This window comes from Suncus etruscus, chromosome 10 (genome assembly GCF_024139225.1).
Source record: "Suncus etruscus isolate mSunEtr1 chromosome 10, mSunEtr1.pri.cur, whole genome shotgun sequence".
NCBI classification, from domain to species: domain Eukaryota; kingdom Metazoa; phylum Chordata; class Mammalia; order Eulipotyphla; family Soricidae; genus Suncus; species Suncus etruscus.
In genome coordinates, this window is record NC_064857.1 from 63,693,255 (window position 1) to 63,709,308 (window position 16,054).

At 33.2% G+C, this 16,054-nt stretch overlaps 1 protein-coding gene across 1 annotated transcript in view; it reads left to right on the forward strand.

Annotated features, from left to right (window-relative positions):
- Window positions 1-12,705, forward strand: part of CDH19 (cadherin 19) — a 64,548-nt gene extending 51,843 nt beyond the window's left edge. Inside the window, exons 10-12 of the mRNA XM_049782178.1 lie at window positions 5,381-5,495; window positions 7,892-8,143; window positions 11,988-12,705. Of these exons, the coding sequence (XP_049638135.1) occupies window positions 5,381-5,495; window positions 7,892-8,143; window positions 11,988-12,478 (858 nt within the window). The 3' untranslated portion in view covers window positions 12,479-12,705. The remainder of the gene's footprint in view (window positions 1-5,380; window positions 5,496-7,891; window positions 8,144-11,987) is intronic.
- Window positions 12,706-16,054: the final 3,349 nt, after the last annotated feature.

Sequence of the window (16,054 nt, forward strand, 5' to 3'; positions counted from 1 at the left end):
CAAAGAATTGGCCTTTTCATGACAAATAACAGGACTCCTATTATTTATATTGGTTAGATGATATATTCATTATGGATAATCAAAATATCAGCAGTTTCTCTTTATTCTCAAAGAATTTAAGCATTTTCTTAATGATATATGTGGGTAAACAGGATTTTTATTTTTTTGTTGTAATGTAAGTGGGCCAGGATATGGTGGAGAGCAGTAGAAAGAATTTTCAGTGATTTGCAAATTGAATATAATAAATGAACTGACATTAGGGCAATTTGGCTCTCTGTTTGTTGGAAATAGTTATCATTTTTCAAATTAATGATTTCCATTATCTAGACTGATACCAAATATATTTTGCAGAAGTTAAGGTTTATCAGTGATATGATAATATATAATGTAAAATTACTTCATACTGACTTTCTGTATAATGATAAAAGATTGACTTCGGGCCCATTAAAACCTTCTTTTGTCTAAATTTCTATGATCCCACATTGCAATCTTGGATGAACTTGCATTCCCTTTCCTCCTATGTGTATTCTTTTTTAGCTTTTTCATACACATTTCTTTTGCTTTCAACCAATATTTTGCCTAAAAGTCCTCATTCAGACAGACACTTCCACATCTTGATGGCAATTATTTGTCCAGTTTTCAAATTTTATATAAAACTAACTAAAGAACTTCTATCCAGATATCTTGTGGTTACACAAACATTTCTTCTTAATCTCTTTTTTTTTCAGTAACTCTAAAGAAATTACTATTTTTCATCAAATTTTTCCTTAATTTATATCAGTCTTTCTAACTCTATCTCTACTCAATATATGGCATTCTGTTGATTTTTATCTCCTAAACATCTCTTTAAGTCATAAACTTTACTCCATTCTTATTCTCTCTTGCTCAGCAGGGACCTATAAATTCTCCTATCATAAACCCTTTATGAAAAATCAAAAGTTACATTATCTAATATCACAATCAGCACACAAAACTGTAGTCATTTTTATCAGCTCTTTTTCATCAGTAGTAGTAGTCATTTTCATCCATTAACCCTATCAGGTCATTCAAAAGGCATAGATAGACAAACATTCTATTTTAGTGCTATGACCTTGGCCAGAAGAATATGTATGCACTGCAGTCACTAAGAAAAGAAATCATCTTAATTCTGATGACCTCATCATACACTTCATAATATTTTGGAGCCAAAAATCTGTATCTTCCATTGGGACGAATGCTATACCGTCTTCAGTTCATGTAAACACTTCACCAATGTCCCTATTGTTTTGAACACAAATACCTTCCACTCCATTACTGTCACCGACAGAGCCTTTTTATAAACAATGTTGGGAAGTCGGTTATCAATAAGTTATTCCATGGGTCATGGTTTAGCTAACAAGGTTCTCCATTCATCAAAGCTAATCTCAGAACATACATTTTAAAGTAAGTCTTTTTCAATGATTTGGGATCAAAGGATCATAAGAAAATGATCATGTTTCTCTCAATTAAGATCTACTAAGTGGTCATTATTGCTACTCACCTCTGCAATAAATTTTAGATTTTCATTTTAGAAGCCTGACTATCTGGCCCTATATATTTATGAATTAAGTTCTTTAGATATCTTAAGTGGATTTTAACCTATATATGAGATGTTATGTATATTTCCTAATTCTCCTTAAATCTGAAATTCTTGCAGTCCCACTTGTTCCCACCAATGTAAACTATGGTGATTTTATTTTCCCAATCATATTGTATAATTGACACCCACCAAGTCAAAGTGCCAGGGCTATGAAGTGGCAAATTGATACATGTAGGGAAATAACCAGATATTTAAAATTTCATTGGTTTCTACTTATAGTAGACTATATGACACATTACACTGTATATTAGAAATTATATATGAATACTGTAGAAATATGTTAAGATTTTAACATTCTATATTGATAGCATTTATCATAATGATTTTGTGCAGATTTCTGGTAAGAAACTTGTTTCTTGGCTTCTGTTCAGGATCAAGATGTTGGAATGAGTTTGTTGATTTTTTTTTTCCTAATAGCCTGCTAAACAACAAAAGCAAACAAAAATCACGGTCCAGATTTTCTTACTGACTCTGTTATTATTTTTAATTAGTGCTTTGATTTCTTTTCTAACACATATTCGACAACTTTTTGTTTCCATAGATTGATTTTGTCAAAATAGGTCTAATTCAGAATCATTTTTTCACTGGAATGACATGTCTAATGCATGTCACTTAAATTTATAGGCATTCATTTTTTAAGGGTAGGAGAAATTATTTGCAAATACAGGATGAGTCAATGTATAAATCTTAAACATACAAGCAAATAAATTTGCTAAGTTTTTATATAGAGAAAATGATTACCATTTAACTACTCTTAACTTACTTAACACTGTATTATAAAAAGATTTAATATTAAAAATTCCATATTCTTATTTGTATTTAGATCTCACAAATAATTTATCTTTTAGGTGTATCATTTAAAAGTGACGTGGGGGAGACAATGGTTTCAGAGAGAATATTGTGGTGGATATCAAATTAATGCTTCAAAACTTCAAGACATATTCTTGTTTTTTATTATTGTAATGTAGGTAACACAGTTGCAATAGTGCATATATATGGTTTTGATGTACAAAGTCACCGGCCCTCCATCACCTCTAAGATGTCTAAGACCTTTCACCAGTTTCTCTGTGTCATCTCTCCTTCTCTTTCCAAAACCCCCAAGACTCTTGTACACCATGGCAATATCAATTTTATAATTCAGGGTCAAGAATTTAAAATAATAAGATGTCGTCTGTTCTCTAAGGCAATTGATTAAACCCTTGAGTTGCATATGATCTCCATTCTCTTAGTAAAATGTAAATATATATATATATATATAGCAAGGAATCACTTACTGCAACTGCCATTTTTTGTTGAATATATTTTCAATGAAATTTGTTTATTAAGCACATTTTTTCAGTTTTGATAATTAATGCCTACTAACGCTCGGTCCATGTATTTAATTTATGATCTATTTAAATCCATAATGTATAATCATATTTAAAAATGTATTCTGTAACTGATTCTGGAAGTATATTTTATTAACATCTGTTCTCAAGGCAAGGAAACAGACTCAAATACTTTAAAACTGTACTTCAAATTCATTTGAATAACTGCTTTTTTATTAGATTACATTACAAATTTACTAAAGACCAAACTTTTGTCTCTACTTGTTTGCCAAACTGAACACATTTTACAGTCAGAATAATTACTCCTGGAGAGACAGTTTCTTCACACTTCTCACATTTTTTCTAGAAATAAGGTCATAGTACAGAGTAAGCAATAAAGGAAAAATTATTCTATTGCTTTTCATGTTTATCTTTAAAGTCAAATTATATACACATTACAGATATGTGAAATGATTAAATTAAAATTTATGAATCTTCCAATATTTGATCATTTTGACCAACAAAATATGTACTTTATTGATTATTACCTAATATCTTTCCTTTTAATCATGTGCTATACTTTTGTTGGTATTATACTTTCCTCATAAAATCATATTTAATTTTTACTCAAGTTTTAATGGTTTATTTCCAATTTGACACTTTCCTATTTTCCCATATCACATCTCAGATTATTTGTTTCCTTTTTTGTCAGCCACTATATTTTGGTTTAAATCTATTGTACAGCAATGTGGAATATTTCTATTTTTCTGCATGCTTGTTTTTGGAGACTTGAAAAGATGAATTATACCTTAATATAGTTGATGGGATTATTGCTATAGTTTGAATTTGTTAAGCCTATAAAAATATGATTGCTCTCACATAAAAAGATAAATATGTGAGGTGGTAAGTTTGATCATTTACTGTGTAGCCAAAATATTTTCTCAAATCATGACACACACTCCCAACCCCAAAATTTTTGCTTCTTTTACCAGACCTAGAAGTACTTAATAAATCAACTTGTTCTTAGGGGAACCTGCCATGTCAGAAATTTAACTCAAATTCTCATAGTAGCAAGACACGTGTTCTAATACTAAGCAAAACACCCCCAAATCTTCATTTTTTTTTAAATCATAAGATTGGTGGCAAATCAGAAGTCAGATTAAATCACATTCTGTTCTTCTCTCTGGAGTTACAAAATCATATGAAAATCTAAAAACAAAAGCACTATTCAGACATCATGCATATTTATTATTGTAGGCATATATTAAAGCAGAATAAACATTTGATTTAATTAACACCAGAGGTTTAGGATTCAATTAAGTGTGAGATCAATTACAAACCATTGTATACAAGTATCAAATGCCTTTAGTTTTATAAGGTCTTTTCTTCTTGTGCATGGCTATCACTTTTTAAAATAGAACATTAGGGAGTCAGAGATATAGCACAGCAGTTAGGCATTTGCTTTGCATGCAGAAGGACGTTGGTTCATATCCAGGCATCCTATATGGTCCCCCAAGCCTGCAGGGGGCGATTTCTGAAAATAGAGGCAGGAGTAACCCCTGAGCGCTGCTGGGTGTGACCCAAAGACCAAAAAAAAAAAAAAAAAAGAATTAAAATTGAACATTATAAATGTGGGTCTATCATCTTTCAGATGAAATGGTCTTTGTTTGACATATTTCTCCAAGCATTTTTACTCTAGAAAATTTAAAACAACAAATTCTATAATCAATTTTGTCTAATTTTCAGAATTAGTCACAATCTCACTATGAGATCTTGACAACCTATCTATTTTGATAATATCAAACCATTTAACTGACACATACATGTCTTTAAAGAACAGAATTGATTGAGAACTTATTTGTTCATAACTGCACTTTTATGATTTGAAATGTAGAAAAAAACTTACTTATGTAAGACAATTTTCCTACAAATATTATGGGTCAAGGAAATCAGGCATATTACCCCTAAACTTTATATGTGTAATATACTCAAGTTATTTCTAAAAAACTCATAACCTTAGCAAGACATTAACATTCCCATGTTTTATTTCTCAACATAAGAAGGAAATAGATAACATCAACAAATCATAATGACCGAATCACTTAAAAAGGCCAGGAGAAAATGAAAGATTGAATAGATAGAACAATAGACTAATAACAATAGAATCTAAATAGAAACGTTGATAGAATATATTCATCTTGAATAACAAATTTAAATAAATTTGAGCAAAGAGCCCAGGGAAACCATAAATTTATCAAAAGAATTTGTTATTTGAAATTAAAAATATTGTTGTATTCTTTATGTTTGACTGTGTTTCTCTGAAATATACATGAATATTTTGGGAAAGCAAATTTATTAAAAGATAATGATAACAGTAACAGTAGAAGTGTTATTTATCCAAACAGGAAACAAAGAAATAAACTAAAAAAAAAATCACCATTTCTATTTTTTATAGATAATCCAGGTTATCAGTGCTGTGGATAAAGATAAATCTGAAGAAGTTCACCATTTCTACTATAATCTCTCTGTGGAGGACACAAATTCAAGTTTCATAATTATGAATAATCTAGGTAATCAGTCTTTCTCATAGTGTCTTTAATTTATATTTTATGAATTATGTTTAGAATTATATTGCATAGCTTGATCACTTGATGTTATTTAAAATTGGAGCAAGCAGTGAAAATAATAGATGGCCTACTAACAGTTTGGAAACTATTAGCTCCATTTTATACATTTTTTCCAAATCTTCAGTGGCCAAGAATTTTGCCACTCAGTTCAGTTTTGACTCTGTTTCCTTTCATAATCTCACATAATTTAACCTAGAATCAATGCCTGGCAAAGAAAAATGCTCTATATTAATATAGATTAATCTGAGCTTCATCCTTTCAAATATATTTGGAAATATATATTAGGAAGTTATAATATATGACTTTCATATATAATACAAATATTTTTCTTTAAAATGTTATAAAAGACATAAAAATGTAGTTAAATTATCAATAACTTTAAGGATATTGTAAAGAGTTTTATGTAGAAAAACAGTATTTGACTTTCTTTCATATAGAAGTAGATTAATTTAACAAGTAACTTTTTTACTTCACTTCAGTCAAATATATTTTCATATTATGGATTTCTCTTCATATTTCAAAAATATAAAATATTATAGTTGTTATTACTGTAACCTAATATTACATCAGTCCTTCCTTATTATTGAATTTACATGCCAATCTGGGTATTTTATGAAAATAGTAATTGCAGACATATAATTTTTCTTTTGTATTGTCAGATTCCCCTGTGAAAAGAACTCAGACTTCTGCTAAAAAGTACAAATATTAATATAAAACATAAGCTGTGGCTTAGATTTGTTTATATTAAAAGTAAGATCCATTACTGATACAAAATATGTATATTGAATCAACAAAAATAATTCATTTTGTTTCATGGTTTTATGAAAACTAATAAGTTAAAATATATTAAAAATATGCTGAAAATAGATGAAAATTATTTGAATTTTTAAAGTACATTAAATAAATAATATGTTTTGTAGCATTTGTGAGCATAAAATGTGTTTAAATAAAGATAAATTGGAAAAATATTAAGTAAATTTCAAGGGACTTCTATTTGCATTTTATTGTTTTATTATCTTTTAATGTTTTAATCTTACAGTATTTATTAAAAGGAAATACAAATAAAAATATTGAGTTGAAATAAGTTAAAATAAAAAGGGTTAGAATATTTGGAGCTTCAGGTTCTGGAGCAGTGGTGCAGCGGTAGGGCATTTGCCTTGCACACAGCTGACCTAGGATGGACCATGGTTAGATCCTCTGGCATTCCATATGGTCCTACAAGCCAGGAGCTATTTCTGAGCACAGAACCAAGAGTAATCCCTGAATGTTGCCGGGCGTGCCCCCCAATAAGAATATTTGGAGCTTCAAAATAAAATTTTTTAAAGTATAAATGTTTCTGGAAAAAGTTTTTTGTTGTTGTTGTTTGTTGTTTGCTTTTGGCCACCCCTGGCAGTGCTCAGGGGTTACTCCTGGCTTTGTGCTCAGAAATCTCCTCTGGCAGATTCAGGGGACAATATAGGATGATTGAACCCAGGTCCGTCCAGGACGGCTGCATGCAAGCCAAACTCCATATTGTTGTGCATCACTGCAGCCCCATTTCTGGAAAAAGTTTTTAAAATATAAATTATCTATAAAATGAGTGACTCGATGATTTTCTGAATTTAAATTTAAATAGGCAATGAGTGAATAAATTATGTTATTATGATCTTTCCTATTAAGAAAAGTGAAACTTCTATCTCTCTAGTATAAACAAATTTTTAGAGATCAATTGTTGTAATAAGTAAATGATCTTTAAACTCTCGTAAACTTTGTATTGTCACAAAACTGATGGTCCCTCTTAAAAGAAAGCAGCACTTCATAAGTAATAAACACAACAAAACTGCCAACATCATCTTAAATTCAATGCTAGGAGTCCCTATGAAACATGTTTTATTTCCATGTTTCACGCAGATGTTTCTTACTTTCAATCAAATGACATATTGAAACTGTTTTATATAATTCATGTAATTTCATAATTAGAGTTTAGCAATGTGAAAATTAATAATGCCTATTTGAAAGGATCTTGTAATTGTCATTAAACCAAAAATTATCTCATCATTATATTTAAGCTGAAGTCGTTAAAAATGAATATTGCAAGGGGTGAGTTGGGCCACTACCAGTGGAACTCAGATATTACTCCCGCTTTTGTGCTCAGATAACTTCTAGGGAACCTAGTTAGCACAGATTATCAAAGCAGGTTCACTCCCATGCAAGCCAAGTGTTTATCCCCTATCCTATCTATACACCTCTCATTTGGCCTTATTTGATATCTCTATACTGCTCTGGTGTCTATGACATATTCACATGACATGAATATCTCTTACATTATGAACGTGACGTGCATGCATTTTTGTTTTTAGATAACACAGCTTCAATTGTGACAAGTAAATCCGGTTTTAACCTTCAAGAAGAACCTGTCTTTTACCTGCGCATCTTAATTTCTGACAACGGAGTCCCCTCTCTGACAGGCACCTGCACCCTGACCATCTATGTCTGTGACTGTGATGGCAATGATGACAATCAGGCCTGTGACAACAAGGGGTTCATAAAGTCTCTGGCATTCAAGACTCAAGTGGCAATTGCATCCCTGATAGGCATGATGTTAATTTTTGGTAAGTGGAGATGAATTGATCATATCATCATTGGTTGAATGATAAATATAGGAAAAAACTCTTTGTAACCTGGCATTACAGTGTGAATCTTTGTATATTAGTTTAGTTACTTTGTGGAGCAAAAGACAGCTCATTTATTTGAGTTTTTAGGGTTTTTGTTGGTGTTATTGTTGTTGTTGGGGCCACATCCAGTGGTGAGAAGGGCTTACCCTTGACTCCTTGCTGAAGACCCTATCTTGGACATACTCAGGAGATCATATTTAGGATGCTAAGGGTTAAACCAGTACTAGCCATACCTAAGGCAAATGCCATAATCCCTGTGCTATCTCTTCAGTCTTAACTATTTTACCATTCTTAAACCATATATAGCCAACTGTAACAGAAAAAAGAAGTAAATATGTATTTAAAACTTAAAGTAAGTGCTTTCTGAGTTCAGTGAAGTGACATCTCTGAATCTATGCACATCTGCTAAACATTGTTTCTTAGGCATATCGTTTGTGGAATATACAGGTTTTATTCTTTGCTTTTTTTGTTTTTATTTTGTTTTTGGGCCACATCTGGCGACTCTCAGGGGTTACTCATGGCTCTGCTCTCAAAAGTCGCTCCTGGCTTGGGGTACCATATGGGACATTGGAGGATCGAACTATGATTCGTCCTAGGTCAGTGCGTGGAAGGAAAACACCCTACCGCTTATGTTATTGCTTCGTCCCAAGCATATACAGGTTTTTTCTTGTTTTTTTTTTTTTTGTTTTGTTTTGTTTTGTTTGTTTTGTTTTTTTTTGATGTTGTTGTTTTGAGTCACACCTGGCAGCGCTCAGGGGTTACTCCTGACTCCACGCTGAGAAATCGCTCCTGGCAGGCTCGGGGGACCATATGGGAGGCCTGGATTCGAACCAATGACCTTCTGCATGAAAGGCAAACTCTTTACCTCCATGCCATCTCTCTGGCCCCTGCATATACAGTTTTAAGAAAGTGAATGATTCTGGTTGGCTTCTGATGAAGGGTTATCACACTCAAGGAAGTCATGAGTCAAATTATGCAATTTGATTCTCATAATACACTTATGAAATAGCAACTATTACCCACAGCGATTTATAAACAATGAAAGTGAAGCTCCGAGTAATGTATTTTACAAAGAGTAGCATAGCTATAAATCATGTGCCATGAAACCATATTCATCCTGCACAATTATTCAACATTAGAATGCAAAGTACTTCGATTTAGGGTCTGGGAGCATCAAAAGGCAAAAACACTTGTGAGGATGGTGAAATGTAAGAGAGTCTTAGATAAATCATCAAACACACATACGAACTCCTAAGCAATTTATCTCCACTTGTTTGGTTTCTTAATGCTCATTGTTTATTTTTTTAAAGTAGATAAATTATTCTCATTTTATAGATCAGATAAGTTCATCACACAAGATTTTAATCAGAAACCTAAGACTAAAATTGATTTATGAGCATGAAATTTTCCGTCCTGTAACATATCCTCATATAAAATGTACACAGCCTGCTCCCCTTAGAACTTCATACTGAAAAGCAGCACCACCTTATTTTCCTGAGAGCAGGCATAGTCCAGGACATTGACTCGATTCCTCATGTTCTCTGCAGTTCAAAAACCACCTCCTGGTTCTCTAACATTGCCACCTTTTATTTCCAGCTTCAGTTTACAAAATGATTGGGAATGGTTTTTGTTGGACTGTTTGAAGGCTGCCCCTGGCTTTGCTAATAAACTTACACAGAGTTCTGAGCTCAAGATTGAGTCCTGGGTGTTCTCAGGGGATAAAATATTCTGAGCAACATATTGCCAGCTGTTGAACCCTGGTCATCTACACACACTTACTCGACTTTAAAATTTACTTCTTTGACTAGCTTTCCACTCCTATATTCAAATATTTTTAATTATAAATGTAATTTAAAATTACATTGCTTGTGTTAGTAGCAAAAAACGAAACCTTGGGTTGGAGCAGTAGGGCATTTGCTACTGACCCTTAAAGGACGCAAGTTTTATCCCCAATGGTATCACCATTGAACACTCCCAATGGTGCTCGGTGTTACTTCTGACTCTGCACTCAAGAATCTCTCCTGTTGGACACAGGGGACCATATGGGATGCAGAGAATGGAACCTAGGTTGGTCCTGTGCAATGAAATGCCCTGTAATACCTATTGTATTATCCCTCTTTTCTTTGAAAGGTACATGAATACATTTCTCAGTTCATAGACTGAAATGTATTTTTGAGGTAACTTTCTGTCTTAACCATATATCTCACACAGGTATAAAATCACATGACCTGAATAGAAACATGATTCTCTTACTTCAATTCAAGGGTATTATTTCAATATAGTTATATATATATATATATATATATATATATATATATATATGTGTGTGTGTGTGTGTGTGTTATATTACAATGCCTTCTAATGTAGTTTTCTTTGTGATAATATTACATTGATTTGAGTTTGTTTCAATTATTATATATGAAATTTTGGGCAGTTATATCTCTGAAGAATAAAATTAATTTATCTGGGGCCTGCGCGATGGCACTAGAGGTAAGGTGTCTGCCTTGCCAACATTAGCCTAGGACCTAAGACGGACCATGGTTCGATCTCCCAGTGTCCCATATGGTCCCCCAAGCCAGGAGTGACTTCTGAGTGCACAGCCAGGAGTAACCCCGGAGCATTACTGTGTGTGACCCAAAAAATAAAAACAAACAAACAAACAAACAAAAGAAAACAAAAAAAAGAAGAGAAATATATTTGGAGCCGATGAGGTGGCGGTAGAGGTAAGGTGTTTGCCTTGCAAGCGTTAGCCAAGGAAGGACCTCGGTTTGATCTCCCGGCATCCCATATGGTCCCCCAAGCCAGGAGCGACTTCTGAGCACATAGCCAGGAGTAACCCCTGAGCATTACCGGGTGTGGCCCAAGACCAAAAAATAAAAAAAAAAGATTAATTTATCTATCTCAGACACAGAGTATAAATATAAATATAAAATATAAAATTGGTGTAATAAAATGTGTCTTTTCCAATGTATCAAGATCAATAGTGACTGTAGGCAAGTTGTACAACCACTAAAACTCATGCAAGTTTTAAATTACGAATAAATATGGACTGAAATGGATCCCAGGTTTCTGAACAACCTTTCTCATTTGAACAGCAGCTTTTGGTTTCTCAGCTTTTTCTGGCTCAGGAATTGTGAGTTGACCTCGTTAATGCATCAGTTTGCCTATATTTAATAGGAAATAATAGCTTATGATACTACAGTGATAATGATGATAAATTTTTTCTATGTACCTGATATTTAAAAAAATAGTTTCCATGTGCATCTTTTGTAACAAAGAAATGTTAACTTAGAAAATAATGATGCACATACTATCCCTCACAGGACACTCATGCAGAACCATGTGCATAACTGTCTATTAACATACCTCATGGACCTAAAATGGACATGATGCATACAGATTATGAAATAATATCCATTCCTTTACTTTGTTTCATTTCCAACATACATAAAGATCAGTTTTTAGATTTCAACAATATCCTCATCAAAAACAATTCATCAGGGTTTGTAGTTTCTTTTCACTTTTACCTTCCCTAAACCATTACCCAGAAAAATTGTTTTACTTGCTCATAGATCACTCCTCAATCCCCTTTAAATTTTTCCATGGAACATACATCTCTTGCCTAGATCCTGTAACAAAAGTTAAAGATTGTGAAGTTTATCATAGAAGCAGATGCTATCACAATTTCTTTTGCCATTATGATGTATGCATATTTATATTGTAGATTCTAGAATATGTCCTACGTGTACTGATGTTTACTTGGGTGTACTTTCTTACTCAGGGCTTGTATTTTTGATCTTCGTTCTGAAACAACGACGCAAACAGTCTCTGTTTCCTGAAAAAGGTGAAGATTACAGAGAGAATATCTTCAGGTATGATGATGAAGGGGGTGGGGAAGAAGACACGGACGCCTTTGACATAGTGGAGCTGAGAAGCAGGACCTTTCTGCGGCAGCCCAGGGCTCGGAAGGTCCCCAGCGAGGACATCAGGAGCCTGTACAGACAGTCCTTGCAAGTGGGCCCCGAGAGTGCCCTTTTCAGGAAATTTATTCTCGAGAAGCTCCACGAAGCCAATACAGACCCCTGTGCCCCACCTTTTGACTCCTTGCAGACCTATGCATTCGAAGGGATGGGCTCCCTGGCTGGCTCCTTGAGTTCCCTGGAATCAGCCGGCTCTGAGCAGGATGAAAATTTTGATTACCTGAATGAATTGGGACCTCGCTTTCAAAGACTAGCCTGCCTATTTGGTCCTGCCATGCCAACCAACCAGTAAGAGCTTCCTGAGAGTATGTCAAGGAACTAATATGGAAGTTGACTGGGTGCTGATTTGAGGCTGGAAAGCGGTCTTCTCTGCTGTCTGCAAAAGAATAACGTTTATAACAATAGATTTCAAGCTTTCTGATTTGCTTCCAAGATGCCAATTTTCAGATGCCAAACCTTGCTAACTCTGCACATCTTTGAAATGCTCCTCTAGTATGTGTATATATTATACACACAATATAAATACACACAATGTATATACATATACAGATACAAAAATATACAACTGAATGAACATTGTCCTATGTATAACATGAGAAAGGCCTGAATGAGAGCATAGTAATGCTATATAATTTCCCCTTATTTTTAAATCTTAAAAAATAAGCACAGTACTAATACTTTGGTATACTTTGGTGCTCTGCATCAATAGAAGAATCTATTGACTACCAGAAGTTTTGAAAAACTTTTATTGAAATGAATAAGCAAATATCGGAGTTTCTGTAATTTGCCTTAGCTTGAACAATAAAAATCATAGTTAAGAGTTCATTTTAGGACTTTCATATTTAGACAGATACAGGACATATGTTAATCCAAGAAAGTATGAATGCATTATTTTATTTTAAAGTACGTTAAAATGTGACATACAAATAATGTTTAGATATTTTTATAATTATTTTTACATGTCATACAAATATATTTTTATCATTATCGCTATATAATGACAAAAGATGTGAATAAACTCAGTAAACTTCTATGGAAATGGCAGAAAGCAATCAAAATTTTAAATGGATTTATATTGCTCCTGAAAGAGTTTCCAATAAATGTAGAAATGCTGGATTCAAACTTGAATTCATATTAATTCTAAATATTATGGTTAAATGCACTCTTGAGAGTCACTCATAAAAGTAAACATCATCAAATTTGCAGATTTTGTGTTTCTTTAACAGTGGTTTAAAATGGAGCCTATTCCTGATTGTCACTTTTTTATTATAGAATATAAAATTAGGGGCAATAGTTACTTTGATTTTAATACATAGAGGAACTATGCTCAAGCTGCTGGACATAAAGCTTTATAGTAATGTGAGATAATAAGATAATAAAATATTTCATTTTAATCACCCTTTAAGAATCATCATTATTATTCTCTCCAAAGCAAGGTAAAATGAAAAAATTATAGTATTCTCAATGGCTGAACACTTGCTTTGCATTTCTAAAACCAGTAATTCAATCTCCAGTACCACAAAAAAAATTTTTTTTAATCAGTTTCAATAGCAGAAAAGTGGGTTATTCAAGAGCCTGGAAATTACTTAAGATCCTCAATTTTTTTAGAGCTTGTGAAGTTGAACTGAGCTAAATTGGTCATCTATATTAAAGCAACTCTTGAATAATTTTAAGCTAGTCTAGTTGAGTGGCCACACTATTATTTTCTCTATACCTGCAACATAGAAGCCAACCCCACAGGCTAGAACAGTTTATTTTTTATCATGTTGAGTGAAACCCATGATATTGGTGATACAGATGCCATGATATTATCAAAGGCTGGGGGAAATCGGTATTGAAATACATATATCTTGGAAGTTAGTAAATGAGAGGAAATCAGCCATGGGAAATCTTGATGCCCACATGATAAGGACTCAGCAAAGAATAAAACTACGAGAGAGGGCAAGATATAAGTAGACTTTAAGTAATACATGTGTGAGTTGAAATGAGATAAAATTGAAAGAATATTATTCTTATATTCACTATATAAACATAATATTTGAAAATTATGAAATGTTTCACAACTTATTCCAAAAAGTGTTGTTCCTAATATTTAAGAAAGGTAAAGCTGTGTCACTGTGACTAATGAATTGAAAATTATGATATCTTTAAAAAAGAAATTGGAGGGGCTGGACTGGTGATAGAGCTTTTGCCTTGCACATGGCTGACCCAGGTTCAATCAACAGCATCTCATATAGTTCCCCAAGTGTGCCAGGAGCGATATCTGAGTGCAGAGCCAGGAGTAATCTCTGAGTGCTGCCAGGTATGGCCAAACAAAACAAAACAAAATGATAACAAATAGAAGAATTAGAGAAAAAATGCAGCTTTTTGAGGCTCTTAGGTGATTCTGTCATGGAGAAAAGGATTAGTGGCTGACCCAGGGTGGACCTGGGTTTGATCCCCGGCATCCCATACAGACCCTCAAGCTAGGAGTGATTTCTGAGTGCCTAGCCAGGAGTAACTCCTGAGTGTCACCAGGTGTGGCCCGAAAACAAAACAAAACAAAACAAACAAAAAACTTCAAATTAGGATAAATACCTTCTTAAAAGCACATAGTTGCAATATAGCTACATATGTATGCAGGTTTATCATTTGTGTCCTTTGGCATTATGTAAAAGTGTTATAAGAAATTCTCATTTAGTTAATGACAGGAGGGTAAACCAGGTATTTTTAAGGAAAAATGGCAAGGAAAGTTGCATAATCTTTTACACAGTATCAGAAAATACTGCTAAAGCTAGTGGAAAAGTTGCAATTTCCTGGAAATGATACTTAATATGATTTCAATTAAAATTTTAGTTTTTTTATTTCTCTTTCTACACAAAGTGGTATTGCAAGAACACAGCTGAATTCTAAGCTAAAACATGACATTGAGATCTCATTTTTGTAAATTTTAATGAAGGCTAAACCAATGAAAATATTTATGAAAATAGCATGGTTTCACATTAATACCTGTGGTGCTTAACTATAACCCTACCTTAACTCGCAGATTTTTAAGTAAGTCTTAAATAACTAGTGGTTGAAATGAGAAAATATGTAAAGTCCTTGATACAATTCAGAAATTGATCATAAGAATAATTTTGCACTCAACTGACTGTCTCATGCCTTGCAGATACAAGTGCACTTAATGAAACGAATATGTGAACGTGATCAAATTGCTGAAACTTGCTGGGTCTGAGCTTGCAATATTGGTCAATGAGGGTCAGTGGCCTTACATACAATGATGGCTATGAAAAATATGCAGAGCAAATAGCACATTCTGTCCCTGAAGAATACAAGCTCTCAACAAACCACACAGTACATTATCTGATATTAAGAAAGGCCGAACTCACAGATCTCTCCTATTCCATGCACTTAGTTAGCCATTGAATCAAGACTCATCCAAGATGTGACAACTTTCTTTTTTTTTTATTTAACCAACTTTATTACATACATGATTGTATTTGGGTTTCAGTCATGTAAAGAACACCACCCATCACCAGTGCAACATTTGGAACTTTCTTACCCATATGCATGAATCCAAGTGTTAAACAAAATGAGGACAACTTGTTTGACTCTTGACCTTTCAACTCCTGCCATCTCATAGTCTGGGATTGAAGCATTCTTCCTTCAAACTTTGCTATTTTTTATTCCTGATATTATTCATTGATCAGTTGTCCTCAGACTATGACCCGAGGGCCACATATTGTATTTGTATCTGTTTTGTTTCTTAATTGCAAAATAAGATACATGCAGTATACATAAGAATTTGTTCATAAGTTTTGTTTTTACTATAGTTAGACCCTCCAATGGTCTGAGGGACAGTGAACTGGCCCTCTGTTTAAAAAGTTTG